Genomic DNA, 19644 nt, shown 5'->3' with positions numbered 1-19644 from the left:
GAAAGCAGGTTTTCAGCTCAGGTGTGCTGAGTTTTACCTGATTAGACAAACAGGTGAGACAATTAACCAAAGACTCTTCTTCTTCAAACATCTTCAGGTGTGCATTACCGCCACCTACAGGTGTGGAGTGTGGCTCAATATGATTTAATTCCTAATGCTTATTTCTGTATGTTTTACAGGAAACTCAAAGACAAAAATCTTATTATAATTTGTATGTTTTCCTTTGCAGTTTGTCTATTTTATTCAGTTTTTCCTGTTTTATCATAACATCTTAATTCTGTCTTGCTCATATTTCTGTGTTCTGCTGTTTCGTTCTGCCCACAATAATCACATTTCCCCGTGTTGTAAAAAGTGTGTAATTAAGTCCTGTATGTCCAAATCTAAGTCTTGTTATTCTTCCAGCTCCCGTTTCTCCTGCCACCCTTTGAATCTGATAAAACCACCTCTCTCCCATCTCTTCTGCCTTTCTTTGGTTATTTCTTATTGTTTTAACTGCAAAGTTTATGTCACTTTGTGTCACCATCTTATCTTACCCCCATGTGTGCTGGTACCCAAAGAAATACGACATTTAATCCCATCCTTTGTATTCGGAATAATGTGCATAATGTGAATAATGCAATCTGAGTGACTGTTTTTTAGTAATAGAACTGCCAACATTTCTCCTGTATTTACGGATAGACTGTTATTTACTTACTTTTATTTGAAATTACTATAATACTATAAATGCAACTCCTATTTTCTCTGTTGTTTTTGATGCATCTGTATATATTTGAATGTACTGATAATAACTGTCTATGTATTCTTGTATTGTATGTAAATTGGTAACACCCTGATCTTTTTCCCTTTACAATAATTTCAAATTAACTGTAGCTTCTGGTAAAATCCAGGGTGGAATTATTGACATTTGTTATATTATAACCAAAGAGTCAAACTCCGGCCTCAGTTATAACAGATTTACCTAAAAGATGCTGTCATCACTGATTTATTGTAAGATCTGCAGGGTTTACATTTAACCTCTAATAACCAACATTCCTTGACGTAATGCTTATCACCACTTTTTCATTTTAATGTAAGAAATAAGTTGTTGTTGGGGATCAGTCTCAGCTACTACCACATCATATTTATAATTAATATCTGTAAGTTTAACTGACTTACAGCCGTTCTTCTGTCGGCTGTGGCAGCCATCTTTAGTTCTAAAAGTTAATCAGCTGAAGACGTAAATGATGATTAATTAAGATTCATCAAATGTTTTATGAGATTTTTGCAAACAAACAAACTGAACTCGCTTCATAAAAAGGTAATAAAAATAAAGAGAAACAGGTAAAAATTATGAATTTTCAAGGTTCACACACCAAAACAATAATAAAATAAAAAAACCCTCACACTGTGTTGGTTTCTTTGTTTTTGTTTTGTCATATATTCGAACATTTATCAAAATAAACTTCTACATGGATTAAAGCTAAACTTCACGTTAAACACTTAATTATTACACGCCGTCACCATTTACTTTAAATCTTTATATTTAACTGAACCAAATAATGTTTAATAAATTAACTTTAAAAGACAATCAGGATTAAAATGTTTGCATCATCTTCGTTTTTCCTCCTCATCTCTTCTCTCTGAGGCAGACGGCTTTTACTGGATTTCAGATGGTTGTTTTATAAAAATAAAGATACATTTAAAACTATTTTTAACATCAGGTAAATAATTATATTAATAAAACAATTAATGATTCAGGAAAATGTGTTAAATTTTGTACAAACATCTAATGTAGACAAAGGCCGAGTTCGTGAAGCTGGTCCAAAAAAACAACAGACTTTTCATCAAAATAACATAAAGTTAGAAGTTTTTTTGCTTGAACTTTAAAAATACAAGTTATTTATTTATTTCGAAGAGACAGTAAAAAACAATAAAAAAAATGAAATACAATGAAACAAACTTAAGAAATAAAATGTATAACAAAATTATTCTGCCCATGTGACATGCAAATTTGTTTTTTTTAATATTCTGTTCGAAAAAGAGCAGGTAGAAGATACATCTTATAATGTCCTGCCCTTTTCCTACTTGTCAATTTATTATCAATCAACTTTCATAACATCAAAACGAAAACAAATCGTTTCCATTTTACATGACATTCAACTATGTACAATTATTTTAAATACTATTTATATCATCAATTAAAACGGCAGCCTTGAAGTTCAACCAATGTGTAAAGTTTTATGGTGTGAAAGAAACGAAGCATCATGACGTGGTGCTGAAACAAAAACTTTTTCCAGATGTTCGACCCGAGTTTAAATCGGGAGGATTTCCTCGTCCTGATTTACGCTCCCACGTCTTCTGCAGCTTCTCCAACTTCCTCCCTGGAATTCCAGAAGGAAAACGTCATCCGTGAGCTCCGCTTCCCAAACATGGAGGTCAGAGCGAGCAGAAACAGGTGTTACCTCAGGACCGACCCCCCGGACCCCCCACCGTCACCAGGTGAGGAGGAGAGGGTTCTGAAGCGTCTGGTTGGGATGAAATGATCCATGATGCTGTTCCGGATGAGGAAGTAGGGGTGTGGGGGGGTTCTTCAAACCTTTCCACACATGGAGGCTGCACCTGTGTCACATAATTCATGATAAAACTCCACCACAGGGCTGAAATCTACTCATTCATGTTTCGAATTGATCAATGATCTCCTGTGAGGCGTTAGGAACAACTCTCAGCTACTAACCATGCTGCATTTTAGCTCATTATCTGGGAAACTGACTGAGCTGTAGCCATCCACACATATATTTAAATTTATGCACAGACAGAGTTTACCTCTGCAGGCTGCTTACGTGTTTAGTTTTGCTCAGGATTTTTTTTGCCATACAGATAAAACACTTAATGTTCCAGATGAATTTAAAAACTTGGCTTGGTTCTCGTGACACTTGGCCGCAATGAAGGCTTTGACGCCGAAACACATTAACCTGATGTTTTCTGTTAATACAGATATGATTTAATTGGTGGTAATTCTCGGCCTGGACAGCAGCCATCCTCGTCTTTCTCAGATGTTTTCGCATCTTATTCTGCAGGTTTTTGGCAGCAAACCGCAGCAGATGACTCTTATGTGAGGAGGATCACCTTTGAAAGGCGCCTTACGGGACAGAAATCGGTTTTCTTCTGCAAAAAAAAAAAGGTTTTCAGCAGAGAACTGGAATATCTGTTAATGTTAAAACAGTTGTGTTATTATGTGTGCAGACAAAAGAAACAAGTCCCTGATTATTGGAGTTTGTCCGTGCACATTCTGCAGAAACTAAAAGATCTCTTCATGGATCATTAAAACAAAGATAACACGTAGAACTGCAGGAACAACAGAAACTTGTGACACACAAGATAAAGCTGTCTCACTTTTAGATACTAAAGCTAACAGATGTTTCAGTTTAATTACAGCAGTCTAGCAAAACAAAAAAAGATGCAAAAGAAACATTTGAAAAAAACTGAAGACACTGACAGACGAGAAAACACCACAATGACAGCTTTAAATCTTACACAACATGCTTTTATTTTGAAAAGGCCGTGGCTTTAAACAAGATTTTGTCATTAAATACAAAAACAGAAGATTCTTCCACCTTCTTCTTTGTTTTTTTCCTCTCGGATCAGATCAGAACAAGCAGCCGGACGTCCGAAGGAGCTTTAATTGTGTTTGTTCGGATGTGACCTTTAACCTGCAGAACGAAAACAGAAGCAGCTCAACGCTCTCCCCTGAGAGCCACGAGTTCGGACTTAATAACAGGAAGATGAGCTCAGCGTTCATCGGCTTCACGGGGAAACCTGAGCTGTTGCTCTGCAGCCAAATGTGTCGTCACATTTTCTCTGTCGAACAGCTAAAGTCTCGCCTGATCCCGGTTCTGATCCGGAGCCGAAGAAAGAAAGCAGCCGAGGCGGGAGGAGGGTGTAAACAGGAACAGCCTTTTATTGTTTCTTCTCAGTTTGATATGTACAGAACAGGTGGCTGCAAACATGTAAAAACAATTGCACATTAGCTTTATTAACTTCCATTTCATTATTTTTTTTACTTATTTTAACACATAAAACAGCAAACAGGATACAAACACACAGAAAACTGCTTCCTAACGGCGCCTCTTCATAAACAAAGCTTCAGGAGTACCCAGATAATTATTTTTAAATGTTAAAAACAAACACTAGTTTTTGTGCTGTAGTGTCAAATCCTCTGATATTTGCTCAGGCACTTCTGTTATCAAACCAAATCCATATATAAAAAATAAAAAGGTCAGAAATGTTCTTTTCAAGTCCACCGTCTTCATTAAAACGTTGGTTAAAAGCAAATCTGCTGAAATGTCCTCAGGTTGAAACAAAGACTCAAAAACTGAAATTTTCTTTTTTTCTTCATCAATTATTTGAAGCAACAAAAGAACTTTTTTTTTCCTGGAGTCCATCACCCGACGAGGAAACACACGTCCTGCAGCGTCGCCAGCAGAAAAAAGACAAAAATGTATGTTTTTGTCCGTGTGTGTTAGCAAAATATCTCATGAATAAACTGGACGGATTTTAATGAAAGTCTCAGTCGACACTGATTAACTTTTAGAGTCATTCATTTCACAGCTAACTGACCTCAAAGAAAAATGGACAACTCTGTAAACTTTACGAATCTTGAGCTCAAATCTGGGATGGCAGTAGCTGAGAGTCATTCGCAACATGTCCTCTGAGTGTGACATCGATAACAGATCAGATCAGTCTAAAACTGTGGCATGGAAGGCGGCGGGCGATATGCATTCCCTCAAGGAATGCAAGACATTTCATTTAAGATGTTGCATTCCCCTTTTTTCCTAAATTTTGTCTCCCATCTTGCTGTTTTTTGGCATCACGTGTAATAATTGAAACGATGCGCTCAGAGAGGAGGACAGGTTGCCGCCTGCAACAATCAGAGCGCTGGATTGCTGGTTGCACTGATTAGTTTGTCCTCTCGTGGTGGAAAAAGTTGCCAATCAGCACTTGCAGTTTGATTGGAATAATCATAATAACAGAAGCCAAACTATCACCTCTGGTTGTTGCGAACTGTGTAAATAATTATTTGTGTCCGGGTTTATTTCTAATATATAAGAGATCAATGCAGTGCCATTCGTGCTCCTCACAGCATTAAAATCAGCCAACATCCCGCCGAGGGCCGGTCACATCAGCATTTAAAACACCGGCTAAATTAACTCATTTAAATGCACTCAGCACAATGAAGTGATTTGCTGAGAAGGCCGAAGTAAATCTGTGGAAATGTTTCTGCAGCAACAGCAAACCGTCCTTTAAATGTGCAATCAGAGATGCTAAAAAGGACGAAGCGGCGGCGGCGGCGAGATGCATTTATTTGCAACCAGCTGCTTTGATGCAGAGTTCTGTTCCAAGCAGGAGAGGTTTGGTGTCGAGCTCACGCTTCACAGGAGCCAGCTCAAAGAATCATGTTAAAGTTGAAATTCAGTCAAACCAATTTTATAATCTGTACGAGCAGCTTCTAACATCACAACAAAAGCAATCAGAGCAAACGCAAAAATGGCTGTAATTCAGTCAATTTTACAGATATTGACCTAAATTGATGTGTTAGTTGGTAAAACTGATTCCTAATTTATACATGGAGTGCTACCTGACAGAACCAGATCCCTATTTACTATTGGAGTCTGTCTATTAGCAAAATATTTCAAAATACCTTGCTTTAAAAAGCCCAAACTAACAAGGTTTGCTGTTTACGGTGCAGGTGAACCAAATACTTCATCTATAAATCAGCAATCGAGCCGCCCACATCCTGCAGAGATGTGCACATTCAATACTGAAGCCGGTGTCGTGCATAAAGCACACGCTCATAGACCACACCTGTTCTGTTGTTAGTTCCTCTGAACATCAGACTGAGCATCAGGGTGGAGGAAAGAGGGATTTAAGCGGTTGTTGGTGTCAGACATGTTTCAGAAACTGCTGATCTACTGGGATTTTTACACACGACCACCTCCAGAGCTTAAAGAGAACGGTCCGAAAAAAAAGGAGAAAATATCTGTTTAGCAGCAGTTGTTGCTGATGTCAGAGGACAGACCGGTTCAAGGTGACAGAAAGGCAACAGCAGCTCAAATAATTACTTGTTCCAACCAAGGTCTGCGGATTACCGCCTCTGAACGCACGACACGTTGGACCTGAAGACTGAGGCTACGACTCACAGACTCTCTGAAACTGAACAATGGATCCACTGGATTCCAACGGCCTCCATCGATCCCCTTTGGGATGTGGTGGAACGGGAAATCTGCAGCAACAGATTTGTGCTGCCATCATGTCAATAAGAGGAACATTAAGGCAGTTCTGAAGGCAAAACAAAAAGAGCTGAACTGCAACAATACTGGTAAATAACCCGAGTAGAAACAACAAGTTCAAGACATTTTCCTTTATTTTCGTGTAATTTCAATGCTGTGGTAGCCACAAATCTAATTGCATTAGCCTCCATTGTTGCAGAAGAAAACCCATAATCTAAAAATCTCCACACAGCTATCTGCCTGAGCATCAAAGGTTCCTTTTTTCATTGTTTTTAAGCCACTTTTCAACATCTAACTGCGCTTTGTTCGATTATCGACTGCTGTTTTTTTTTAAAGCAAGATGGCTCCCCTGCCTGCTCCCTCCATTAAAATCACCGTGGAGAAGAAGAGTGTCTGCTAAATGCTTAAAAGGGGAAAATACAAAAAGCAATTACGGCAATTTGGAGCAATTAACTCCTGAGGACAATTTTTCCTTTTGTTAAAAAAACAGCATAAAGGGCTCCCGCTAATTTCCCTCCAGGAGTCACATTGTCTCTGCACCCATCTTCATCCTGCTTTTATTCCACTCTTCATGTCAGAAGCCGGGCCCTATGTCGGCAGCGTTCTTTGGCTCTGGCAGGCAGCAGGTGGCTTCTGATGAAAAATTCAGTGCAGAGCCCGACTCGGGAGACGAGGAGGAAGAGGAGGAGGGAGGTGGTGGTAGTGAAAGGGGAGGGGTGAGATGAGAGTAGAGGAGGGTGAATATGGAGGTGTTGAGGTAGAAGAAGGAGCTCCGGACCAGCAGCGGGCGGGTCAGGATCAGAGCTGTCTACCCTCTCTGCCTGACTCTCCTCCAGGAAGATAACACACAATATGAATCATTTATGATGGGGGATGGGTCTTTTATTAATAACACACGCACTGTGGCCTCCGCCGCCGAGGAGAGAAAGCAGATTTCAGAGAAATGCTGCCAGCTTTGGAAGGAGCTGAGCGTTAACGAAAAGGATGATCTGCGACAGGTGGGACGAGTCATCCAGCCCTGATAGTGAAACAAGTACCTCGTCACATGCCCACACGCACAGAAACTTACGCCTCCCTGTGGGCTCGGAGAGGCGCCCACTCGCTCGCCTGTTTACCCGTTTGATTGTCAGTCCGTGGCGGTGAATCAGAGTCCTGGACGGCGCTGGAGGAGCATCGTGTTTATGAATGCAGAGAAGGCACTGAGCATCTCGTGGTTGTAGGAGGGTGAGTGACTGACACCTGGTTGAGGTCATCAGCACAGCGGGGGATAAACATGAACGCCAACGTTCTGGGCACAACTTTACCTCTAAGATCTCTAAGCCGTCCTTTGTCAAGATTCGTAGCGTCCGCTTTCGTTGTTTGATCAAGGTAAGCCCTACACATTCATCCTTCAGTCAAGAAATAATCCTCAAGAATAAAAAAGTCTTCCTTTTTCTGACCCCAATCTGTTAAGCCTCGCTAACTGTGAAGGCGAGGGAGGGACATCATGGCGGTACGGGCCCTTCGGGGACGCCGGCTCCTTCAGGTGTGCCGTGTACCCCTCGTAGCTGCCGTTCCCGCCACTTTCTTGCACCAGCTTTCCTTTGGCTTCCTGCTCTCTGCGCCTCTGCTCCTGCCTCAGCAGCTCCTGGGCCTCCAGGAGGACTCTGGCGTTGACGCCGCCGCCGCCCGGGTAGCCGTTCCTGGAGCCCTGGTAGCTGGAGTACCGGGGATTGTCCTTGGCAGTCTGGAAGCCCTCTCCTGGTGGGTACACCTTATCCCAGGAATCCTGGGAGATGGTGCTTGGGTTCTTCCTGGGTTGTCTGATGCAGAAAAGCAAAAAACAAAAGGAACAGTTGGTGAGACGACTTAATCTAAACTAAGGTTTTGAACTTGGGGTGAAATCAGTCAAAGTTTGCAAAGTTTCTGAGCGACACACGAGATGACGACCTTTGGCAATCATGCAAAAGATTTAAATTTTATTTATTTTTTTCCTTTCAGTCATTCCATCATAATCAGCGGTTCTTCAAGCCGTCTTTTCAAAGCTTTTTGGGGGACTTTGGCTGCTTTTTCACCCATCTTTTTTCCAGTAACCAACCTTGACAACAACCATGAGAAGTTCATCTTGAACTACCTGTTGGATGGATGAATATCCTAAAAGCAGAAAATAAATCCACCCTTTATGTTTGGTGAAGTGTGAGTGTTTGCTCAGAGATGGAGTTTTTGTTCTGTTTGTAACTCAGTGAATGAAACATTATATTTAATAAAAAATGATACACGTTTGTAACCTCACAAACTGCCTCTGGGCAACAACCGAGCCGCGGCAACAACATCCAGGGATACCTAACCATGTCAAAGTCCTCTTCCAGCCCATTAGGCCCATTTAAAGACAGACTGGAACAACCATTGGATCTGACAGACTCTGATATCGGACCTTTTTGCAGTTAGAAAAATGAGGCGACCATCTTGTCCTCGGTGGAAACGGCTGTGCCGTCATGTGACACCTGACACCGGTGTCTTAAAGGCACGGCTGGGTGTCATGAATCTGCCCTTTAGTGGAAAAGATGGGGGAGAAAAACAATCCAGATGCGTGACATCACCTATCATTTCCGCTCGACTGGCCTTGGTGTGGCAGCTCTGCTTCTCTCTGTGTTTCTATGAGCCGACATGATGAGCATAAGTATGCACCCCCCAGCAGCTCCACCCGTTTATCAGGAAAATTGAAGGAAGGGACATAAAAGAAAAAAGAGACACGAAAACATCATTGAGCTTTTGATTCCGAGCCATGCATAATTAGCACCTTTATCAGCCAGCTGTGAAGAAATCTTATTATTCTTGTATTTGAATTTCCAGCAGGAAGAGGCGTGGTAAAAAAAATCCCTTTATGAGAACAGAAAAAAAGCTTTGTTTTTATTCAATAGCGGCAGAATGCAATTGGGAATGGATACGCTCCTTGATGGGTAAGATAGGAGAATGGAGCCCAGGTTTATTCTTGCACACGTTCGACTGATTCCAATTTTCAGACGGGTTTCCCCAACATGTGATTTCATTTCATGTGTTGACAAAGAGGCCGAAGCTCTGTCTGCAAACCTGATCGCCGCGCTGAGGGGGAACCTTTTACATGTGTGGTAAAAATACTGGAGGATGCGTGCTGTTCATGCACACAGTGACAGGGAGGAGAGGGGAAAAGGTGAGGGACTGAGAGGAAAAAGGGGACAGATTGACATTTGACACATATGTATTCAGGCACCAGCAGGACCGAATGCTGCTGCAGCTGTTGCAGGCAGCCTTTGGTCTCCTTTAATGGAAATACTTTGGCTCGGAGATCAATGGAGCTCGTCGATGATGAATACGAGGGCCCTTCATTTCTCGTCATTGTTTCGGATTCCAGTGTTTTATTTTCTCTCAGAGATCTTTGTTTGGGAGAAGGGTCTCACCCAGTAGGGAAGTGACCTTTATCCACAATGAAAGCTGTTCTGTAAGGAACACGACTGCCATTAATCACACTTCCAACAACGAAATTCCACAATCACCACCAGAAGAATCCTATCAAGAATATGATCTCCTCAAAGCCACATTTACTCCATCACAGCCTCCGACTAAAGTCAAACAATAAAGTTCTCAAGTTATCACAGCAGGATTTATCCAAACACAGCACTACATTTACGAATTTAGAGGAAAAGCGAAAGGATGTGGTCACAGGATGTTGCCTCCGACCGCTGGAGCGCAACGCTACTTCATTAATCTTTTACCAAAATGGTTTGAAATATTCATCAAAGGAGGGATTTATGGTGATAACAGTGGATTAGAGTACAATGGTGAAGTAATGGAAGATAATGTAGTTGCAAGACGACGTGCTCCACCGGGCTCCATCTGCTGAAAATGTACCCGGACAAAGTATTCAGGAAAACAAGAGCTTTAAAGAGGAAATCGTTTCCCTACGTCAGCAGAGAAGACGGCAGTTGACGTGGTGATCCCCAGGAAGAACGAGCATTGGATCACCGGGACGGAGCAGGGCTAACGGGAGCAGATGTGGAAGGTGAGATCAAAAGTGGTCCCAAAGGAATTGGGGCCCAAAAAACACCCAGAAATAATAAAACCTCCACACAGCAGCGTTTCCTGGAACATTTGGCTGGTGTTTCATGCAGATCAAAGGGAATTACATTAAGGGAAAGGAAAACAATCATGTCAGATCCGTAACATGATCGGTTCATCCCAACACTCAATGTGTGTGTTAGTAATCTGAAACTGACCAGCTACGACCCGTTTTCTTACTCAGATGAGATTTACAGAGAATCATTACAGCCACACACGGACGTTTGACTGAAACCAAACAGGAAGTAAAATCAGCTCCTGACACAAACAAACAGAAACTGTCGCTCTTACCGTGGCAGGGAGCTGTACTGCCGCTGGGCCTGGGCAAACGAGTCCCTCTCCTCCTGCCTCTGTCGCTGCATCTGCACCTCGACGGAGACCGAGTGCCGACCCGGCTGGCTGTAGCCGCCCGGACCGTTGCTGCTGGTGTTGGACTGGGAACAAGAAGATGGCAGCTTGATTAGTCGCTACTCTGAGTGGGATCAGTGTTAGAATTAGACGTTAGGTGGTAAAGTATGTGGGGCAAAGTCTGGATTTTAAAATGTTTGGGGTAAATTTAGACATCTGTTGCCGTTTATATGACTTGTATTGAAATATAAGCTGGTCACCCAGAACAGGGATGTCCATTCCTGGTCCTGGAGGGCCGCTACTCTGCAGGTTTTAGTTGTTTCTCTGCTTTGAGTCATTAACAGGCTTCTGCAGAACCTGAAGACCTGCTGAAGAGCAGAGAAACATCTAAAACCTGCAGGATGGTGGCCCTCCAGGACCAGGACTGGACACCACCGACCCAGAATATTAAAACCACAGCAAAGTGAAAGGAAAAGAACGATCATCTTCTGCTGGGATACCTCAAATTCAAGGATTTTACATTTACCTCCTACTAAAGTGTTGTAGTCAAAGCCCACTGCCACCCACATGTTCACTTTAAAAACGCTGAAGGTAGCAGCCTTTTTTTTTGTTTTTACAAGGATGATTTGTCCCATCATGCCTCAAGAACAGCAACAGGAACACACATCAAAACCTGAAGCATTAATTTGGCTTCCAAAATCCTCAGATCACAACATCATCAAGGATAAACCGGATTAGGGCATAATTCAGTCGTACGAGTTCGGTGTTCTAAAAGTTGACCCTGATAAGACAGCTCTACATACAGCTGCAGCTTAACAACACAAACGTGCACATTTTATAATTTAATACAGAATCTGACATTTTTACCAGAAACTAATAAGGTCAAATTCATTTTATGTAAGGATTAAAAGGTGCTACATTAGTTTGTACAGATGCTATTCAAATTCAAGGCATCACTTTCACCATCTCTGACACTAAATATTCCACAAAATGCCCACATTTCCAACTCTCCAGTTGGCAGAAACTTACCGGCCGTTAGTCGGTCGAGCTCCCCCAGAACTCGTCTCCTCTCGGGTCAAAATGAAGGTGAGACACAGGCAGGCAGACAGACAGACGGGGGAGGGGGGAGTGAGAGGAAGACCATGCTGGAAACACCATGCTGATGATGGTGAGATGGATGTTAGTGGGTGTTAATGACAAAGACAACACTGTGATGTCCATCCCATTTTATTAATCTACACCAGGGGTCTCCAATCCTGGTCCTCAGGGCCACCATCCTGCAGGTTTTCCTTGTTTCTCTGCTCCAACACACCTGATTTAAATCAGTGTGTCATTAACAGTTTTCTGCAGAACATGAAGAGGTGATTTAACCACTGAATCAGGTGTGTTGGAGCAGAGGAACAAGGAAAACCTGCAGGATAGCTGCCCTGAGGACCAGGATTGGAGACCACTGATCTACACATCCATACTCAAACGGTCACAAAAATGTCTTTAATTTATGCATATGTTCAGCTTTCTGTTGTGTGACTGGAAAAACTTTGCCCCGTTTAACCAACAATGTCATGTAAAAGAAACAAGAAGAGTTTTTTTTGTAAACTAACAAAAACTGGAACATTTGGATTTAAAGGCAGGAAACGTTTGGAAGACCAGGGTTTCTGATAAAGACAAGCTATTTTATGAACACTTAATCCCACTGGATTTCAATAAACAGGTGAAACAGGAGACTGGCCCTCGAGGACCAGGATTGGACACCAGAGCCCTACTTCAGCCTCTTGGCCTCTAATGTAAAATCACCGGGGGTCGTGGTTAAAATATTCCAGGAGAAAATGGGACAGCCCTTTAAAAAACATCCAGTGTCACATCTTTACGTAAACAGATGCAATCCGGTCAGATCTGCTGCATAAAACTACCTAATCAGTTTGCAATAATGGTATTATTTAGGCTTGTTAAAGAAAACTGGAAACTTTACCAATACACTAAACTGGACACTACAATAGTTGTTGTGACAATAAAATATTTTCTCAATTGTGACTTTTCTTACGTTGGCGCAGCTTATAAATCTTCAACTGAAAATTGACCCTAAAAGGTTTTGTTTGAAGGGCAACATTAACCCAACCCTTCTGCAACCGTGTGTAAAATGCAGGAGTGGGGTTAGGTGGTACAAGGAAAGGGAGAAATGAGATTTGGTCTTAATTTCAAGTCCATTTCAGCCTCTGTTGCTCAACAAAATCATGGTACCCACAGGCCCAATCCGAGCCCAGACTCCTAATTATCTCTCTAATTATTACACAAATTAGTTCGTCTGTACAATTAGCAAAATATCTCATGAATTATTGAATGGATTTTAATGAAACTTGCAAGAAATGTATCATTTGAAGTCAACCTGATTCAAAATGGCCACCACGGCTGACCGATCTTAGCCAACTGATCAGTGAATTTTACAGATATTGAGCTGAAATTCGGTGTGGTAGTAGCTGAAAGTTATCTCCAGCACATACTCTGAGTACTACTGGATCACACGCAGTCTTTAACACTTTAATGTGCAAGGTGATGGGTGAAATGCATTTCTTTAATAAATGCTAGGCCTTACATTTGATCCAAGTTTTCTCACAATCAGCCCTACAGTCCATGACGTCTTTGCTTCTTCACCTGTCCTTGAATCGAGTGGTTATCCTGCCAGCTCATTCAGAGCCTCCTGTTCACAAAGAGTGCTTTAAACACATCTCTCTTCAAGTTCCAGCTCACACTTGTACCACAACTCCTCCGATGTTCATTAGTGGTCTGGGTGCAATAACTGGGTGCAGATTATTTGTAGCACAAAGCCGACCTAATTACTTTTATAGCCACGCGACGTATTGAGAGCGGTGTGGGAGCAGAGCAGACATTAGTTGGTGGGAAGGCCATAAAACGATTAAGAGGGCTAAAGAGACTCCCCCCCCCGCCCCGCCTTTAAACCAAAGGAAGCCGGTGGCAATCATCTCCGGGGTGACTGGCACCGGCTCATTGCTCAGCTGACAAAAAGGGGAGGGGTGAACGCTGCTGAAAACAGCCCACAGCTGAGTGACAATCTGAATATCTCTTGCTTGGAGAAAGGATTCCTTTACAGCAGGGGTGTCCAATCCTGGTCCTCAGGGCCACCATCCTGCATGTTTTACTTGTTCCTCAGCTCCAACACACCTGATCTGAATCAATGGGTGATTAACAGGCTTCTGCAGAACAAGAAGAGGTGATTTAACCTCTGAATCAGGTGTGTTGGAGCAGAGAAACAAGGAAAACTTGCAGGATGGTGGCCCTCGAGGATCACGAGTGTTGAATGTTTTCGGTAATGTTGGCTCATCTGCTTGAATTAAGGGCTGGAAGTGGAAATTACCCCGAAGGAAGTCGGATAATAGGAATTTTTAAATATTACAGTAAAACACAAGAGGAAATATTAAGGCTTCTCCGAACCCCCAACAGCAACTGAATGAACTCCTCTACTCCCACGCCGGTATAAATGGCTGCAATAAAGCTTGGTGCGCTGCTGCTGGGAGAGCGGGCATCAGTCATCTCTGATAGAATTAGACCACGTTACCCACAATTCTCCCCTGCTCCTCCAAACAAAGGAGGACAAAACGGAGGAGAGGGTACCCTTCTCAATGACAAGAAATCCTACTGGCTGATTATGGGCGGCTGGGAAAGCAGGTTGTTTAGAAAAAGGATAATAAATCACAGGATAAACAGAAAAAAAGAGCTGGTTTGAGATAAATCTCAACAGAAATGTGATTAAACCTGAGGCTGAGGGTCAAAGGTCAATCCTACAGATCTGTGTGGTGTGACACAACAAGCGCATCAAGAATAAAATCAAGCCTAAAATATTAAAAAAAACAATGAAATATCCCTTTAAATAAGTGACACATTTAAGTCCAGTTTGCTTTGTGAGACAAAGTTTTAAAGCTGTGAAAAAAAAAAACAAAAAAAATATTTAGTTACATTAATTAGGCTTTAATTTGTGATGAACATAATTACAATAAAATGAATAAAATGAAAAGAATCTGGTTCTTTTTATTTGTTTGTTTCTCTACTGCATTTTATTTTAAATTAAACATCTGAGTAAAAACAGCTTTTCTTGTTTTGTGTTTTGGGAAAAATAAGAAGTTTAAAGACCAATATTCTGGATTATAAATTAGATATACTGTCATTTATTCTCAATTTTATTTGTACATTTAATAATTATTTCAAAAGCAGACAGAAAGCTTTGTAACTTGAATCCATTGTGAAGAAAATAATCACAAACAATAAAATCAGATTTTCAGTTTGGTTTTAAATTAGAGAAAATATATCGTATGCTTACAATTGTAGCTCTTAGAGAGAACGTAGATCTGTAAAAATGACAATCAGCAGGTCAGAACTTTACAAAAACTGGCCGACTGATAGAAAACACCAACCTGCTCAAACATTCTTAGTGTTTAGAAGTTTAGGCCTAACGGGCATTTATTATTTCCCCACATTATAAAACATTAATGCTCCTTTAAAGAGACAGAAACCGGGCAGGATCACTAACTAACTGCAGGTGAATTAAGGTTTGCAGCGCATCACTCAGAGATGAAGCAACAAAATGTAATATGTTCACAGGAGGAGTAATTGAATTTCAAAGAGGCATTCTGTTGGTTTCCATATGACTCACCAGTACGAGTCTAATAACACGTAATTACACACGAGCAGCCAGAGCTGACAAAGAAAACGGGCATTAGAGGGTCACGGGGTCTGTGGAAGTGGGGTTTTCTTTTATTTCTAGACTAAATAAGTTGTAATGTTTACATATTTGAGGTTCAGAGCTTATTTATGGAGCCTTATTTGGTAGAAAAACTCAAATCTCAAAGACAAATGGACCTTTTTTCTTTCTGTGTGGCCAACTAATACTGAGTCTTCATGGGAAAATGAATAGAATGACAACAGAAAAGGCTTTAAAAAAAAAAAAGGAGCTGTGTTACAGTTCAGATTTTTTATTTTGAGCACGCTCGTTTGTTTGGAAACAAAGGAGGATGACCTGCGCCCTTCTTTCCCACACTGTCCGGCTGGAATGTGCTCCGATTCACTGATCCCATTAACACGCAGGACTCCTGCAACACTGCCAAGCGCTACACAATGCTACACCGCTTTATTGGGATTTTCAGTCAGAAATAAAAAGCCCGAGCGCAGTTCAACGAGCTCTCACTTTATCATTTCAATCATAAATCACAGGACACAACAAAGACTTGGTGGGAAATTGCACTGGAAGTAAAAAAAAATGCACCTGTGTGTGTAAAAAGACAAAAAAAGAAAAAACACAAAACAAGTGTTCATAATATGACATTATGTACAACAGATTTGGTGTAAGAACGCAGATTTGTGCCCCTACAACCCTAACATAGACAAACAAACATGAACATCTATGTGATAATCTGTTTGTATTAGGACAGAACTACAACAGATTATGTGATAAAAATAAAGAAACATGTTGTCTCACTCCTGACAGTGATAAAACTTACTTATCTGGGGTGTAAAAAGAAAACCATAATACTTATTACACTGAGATGCTACCAGGAAGAAATCAAAAATATCAAAATTTAAAATCTGCTACAGCTGACTGTTCACAGAAACATCATTTGTTGCTCAAAACTCTGTAAAACCAAACACACCTGAGGCGCAGCTGAAGGAAGAGCAGAGAGGAGTCAAATAAATAAGTAAAAACATGACAAGCCATTTCATCACCTCAAAAATAAAAGACTTGGAAGGCCTTTGGATTTGTTCGATTACTAATGCTCTAATGATCCCTCTTCTTAGGCCTTCAGAGTTTGGACTTAAATAGATTTCAGATAAAATGACTTAACTGTAAAAAGGCACAGTTAAAAAAAATGGAGTCCTCTGCAAACAGAGACAACCCAAGGTCCATGAGGCGCCGGTGGGCGGGTCCATGTGGATGATTGACAGACAGAGACGGGGACGATGGATGAGTAGTGGGTTGTAACAGATGTGGTTAGTGATGGACTCCAGCATGCAGTCAGTTAATTAATCAGGCAGGAAGGCCCATGGAGGTTAATGATAATCCTGAAGTGTGAGGATCATCAGTCTCTGTTCGTGGCTGATGGTAGTGGGGTTAGTGATGGTGGGGTGGGGNGGGTGGGGGGTGGGGGGACCACAGGCGCTAACACTCGAGTCTTGGTCTGGCTGTTTGACAGTAAAGCTGTCCCCTCTGGACGGGTCGGCTCAGACACTCACCCAGGTCTGCTCGAAGCTGTAGGTCCTCCTGCGATCGTCGGGGTCGTCCGGGACGCTCTGGGCCTGCTGGAACTCCTGCCTCAGCCTCTGTATCCGGTCGTGGTTACTGGGAGTCAGCCGGTTACTGAAGGGGGGGGGAGAACAGGAAGGAGAAAGGATGAACGAGTGGCAGCGAGCGACCTGGTTCCATCAAACGGCTCAAATCCGGCGGGCTTCGTCCGTGAATTGATCAAATGGACGGTTGACATTAGCGGACAGACTCAACCCAGAAAAAAAAATAAATAAATAAAACACGGGACGTGATGAGTGAGGGCAGTTTGGAGAGCAGAGCCAACAGCAATATGAATCAAACTAATGTGTCTCTGATGTATTATTCATAACAATGAACAAAGACCGCTGGTGAACAGTGAGCAGGGCCGAGCGGGCACCCCGATTCCCTTCGCATCATTCAACCGCTGCAAGGCTATTGTGCTTTTCTGGCCTGCGGTGCTCCCATCAAACAATGCTGCCATCAGTGAAACTTCCTCATGCTACGCTGAACAAATACACTCACAACAACAAGTCGCTCGAAAAGTGCAACCGTAACCCAACAGTTGTAGCTACCTGCATACAAAATTACATTTATTAGTTTTATATACTGAGACATGCATAAAAAAAGCAGATTTATGAGCTATCAGTTGATTTCCAGCACACAGATATGGAGCTACTTGTGGCTCTTTAAACTGTTTAAAATGGCCGCTTTAGTGGTTTTCCTGTCCAAATTTACTCAGTATGTGCAAATCTCTCTTTATAAAAGGTTGGGCTCTGTGTGTACTCTGTTTTACAAAAATATGAATTTCTTTTTATAAAAGTGATGGTCTCTCTCCAAAATCCACCTGCAAACATTTTTCAACATATCTGAGACAAAATGCAAAGCAGAAAAAATAATTACTTGATATAAAGCATCAAAAAAAGGTTTTATGAAAACCTATTGTCATGTCATTTCTATAATAATAAGATTAGAAATGAAGGCCTGTTTTTAATAAAAGCCTGATACCCTGAGCAGGTAATTTAAATAAAGGTCTCTGCCTTTATTTGAGGAAATGTAGGTCATAATTAAATATCAAACACCAGTGTTGCCTCTTTTTAAACCTTTAGGCTGCAACGTAATACTTTATTTAATGCAAAATGAGCTACTTAGTTAATTTTATAATAAAAACATTTGGGAAAGACTAATCAGTCTGCACAGTTTCACACAAGGTCGGTCTTTATACAAGTCAACAGTCTGTTCTTTATTGCACAATGCAACATAAACTATACTTTTTAGAATATAGTTTGCATATAAAACCTTATTTTAAGGGTCAGTTTTGTAGGTTCAGACATTTGATTTAGTCAGGATACCGACTCTTTTACTGTATATATTTTAAGTGGATTTATTTAACTGTCACAAGTTTTTCAAAGTTCAAATTTAGGATTATTAGGCCCTGAATTCCTGTAAACATGTCAGACGTGTTCTTTAAAAGAAAGATTAAAATATTTGGTGCCAAAATAATAATTTTCTCAAACCCTGTTGAACAGAAATCAGTAAATTTGGGTCTAAAACTCCTCAAATTCACATATAAACATCTATTTTTTTTGAGCATCTTACTGAAAAATTTTCATCAGCACAGTTTCCTCAAAGACTAATTTTGGAGAAAAAGAAACCTGAACAGCGCTCAAAGTTAAATTCATACGGCCTCCGACAGAGGGAAGTCATTAACACGTTTTTTTGTGTGAACGAACAGACGTGTCGGCAGGGGAACTTCACAACTTTTTGGTTTTTCCCCCCGAAGACATTCCTGGAATTCCTGGAATCTGCTTTTTCTCTGAACCTCTAAAAGGTCAAACCTGCATCTCCTTCCAGGTCCAAACTTCTAGGCTGAAAACCTTTAAAGTCATTGTTCTGGGATCCAATTAAAAGGTTTCTAATAAAAGTAACAAAATGTGTTAGCCTGAGGGAAGTAAAGGCCTCACACAGTTTCAGCCGTTTCGGTCAAATATTAAAAAAATAAATTTATACACCATCTCGTGATCTCTAGCATGATCTGCTGTGCCTGAAGAATGTTGTGAAAGACTGTCAGCTAGTTCAGCTCAATCTGTGTAAAATCCACTGAGTTACAGCCAGTTTAGTGAATAAAAACATCATTCTTCGTTACCCTTTTGCCTTTGGCAGTGAACACTGAATGAATTCAGAAAATGTCAACAGCTGAACAAAGAACTCACTTAAGATACAAGTTTTTCTTAATCAAGTTAATATTATGACCTAAGCATCATAAACCTACTTAAATACCAGCCTAACCTATTTTATAACCAAATCAGACCCTCCAGGATTTCGCGATGTTGTGATCGCAACTATTAACGCAAAATCAAGCAAACCCCGCGAAATCTCAACTTTACCCAAAACACCGCACCTTTCCCGCAACTTTAACCCAATATTTAATGTTTCTGAAGTGATTCGCCACCGTTTCTGCGGTCTAGTCTCTTCTTTGTGGGTTTGTGTAGCGTGGAATACAAAATAACCCCAAATAACTCAGGAAGAAGACACGTGACATCACTTCCTATTAACATCAGAATGCCGGGAGCGTGCAGGAGCAGCGACCGAAGCCAAAATGTGCGCTAATGCTTCACATTTGCCCACAAAGATTTCAGCAAACCAGTTTCCTCCCCAGCTGCAGCTGTTTTGCACGTCCTGCAGTGTAAT

General features: G+C 41.2%; 1 protein-coding gene across 7 annotated transcripts in view; it reads right to left on the bottom strand.

Moving 5' to 3' along the window:
* Window positions 1–3912: 3912 nt before the first annotated feature.
* The window catches only part of LOC108243849 (partitioning defective 3 homolog), a 251070-nt gene continuing 235338 nt past the window's right edge, over window positions 3913–19644 (bottom strand). For 6 of the 7 annotated variants that reach the window (XM_017429549.3, XM_037973000.1, XM_017429551.3 and 3 more), the window contains 3 exons: window positions 16926–17049; window positions 10632–10774; window positions 3913–8068 (listed from right to left, as the gene is read on the bottom strand). In XM_017429549.3, coding sequence (XP_017285038.1) covers window positions 7675–8068; window positions 10632–10774; window positions 16926–17049 — 661 coding nt within the window. In that variant the 3' untranslated portion in view covers window positions 3913–7674. The remainder of the gene's footprint in view (window positions 8069–10631; window positions 10775–16925; window positions 17050–19644) is intronic. The other variant, XM_025008915.2, reaches the window with a different exon arrangement.

The sequence above is a fragment of the Kryptolebias marmoratus genome, linkage group LG20 (assembly GCF_001649575.2).
Source record: "Kryptolebias marmoratus isolate JLee-2015 linkage group LG20, ASM164957v2, whole genome shotgun sequence".
Classification (NCBI taxonomy): Eukaryota; Metazoa; Chordata; class Actinopteri; order Cyprinodontiformes; family Rivulidae; genus Kryptolebias; species Kryptolebias marmoratus.
Note: the sequence above shows the minus strand (reverse complement) of the source record. Positions and strands in the feature narration are given on the sequence as shown.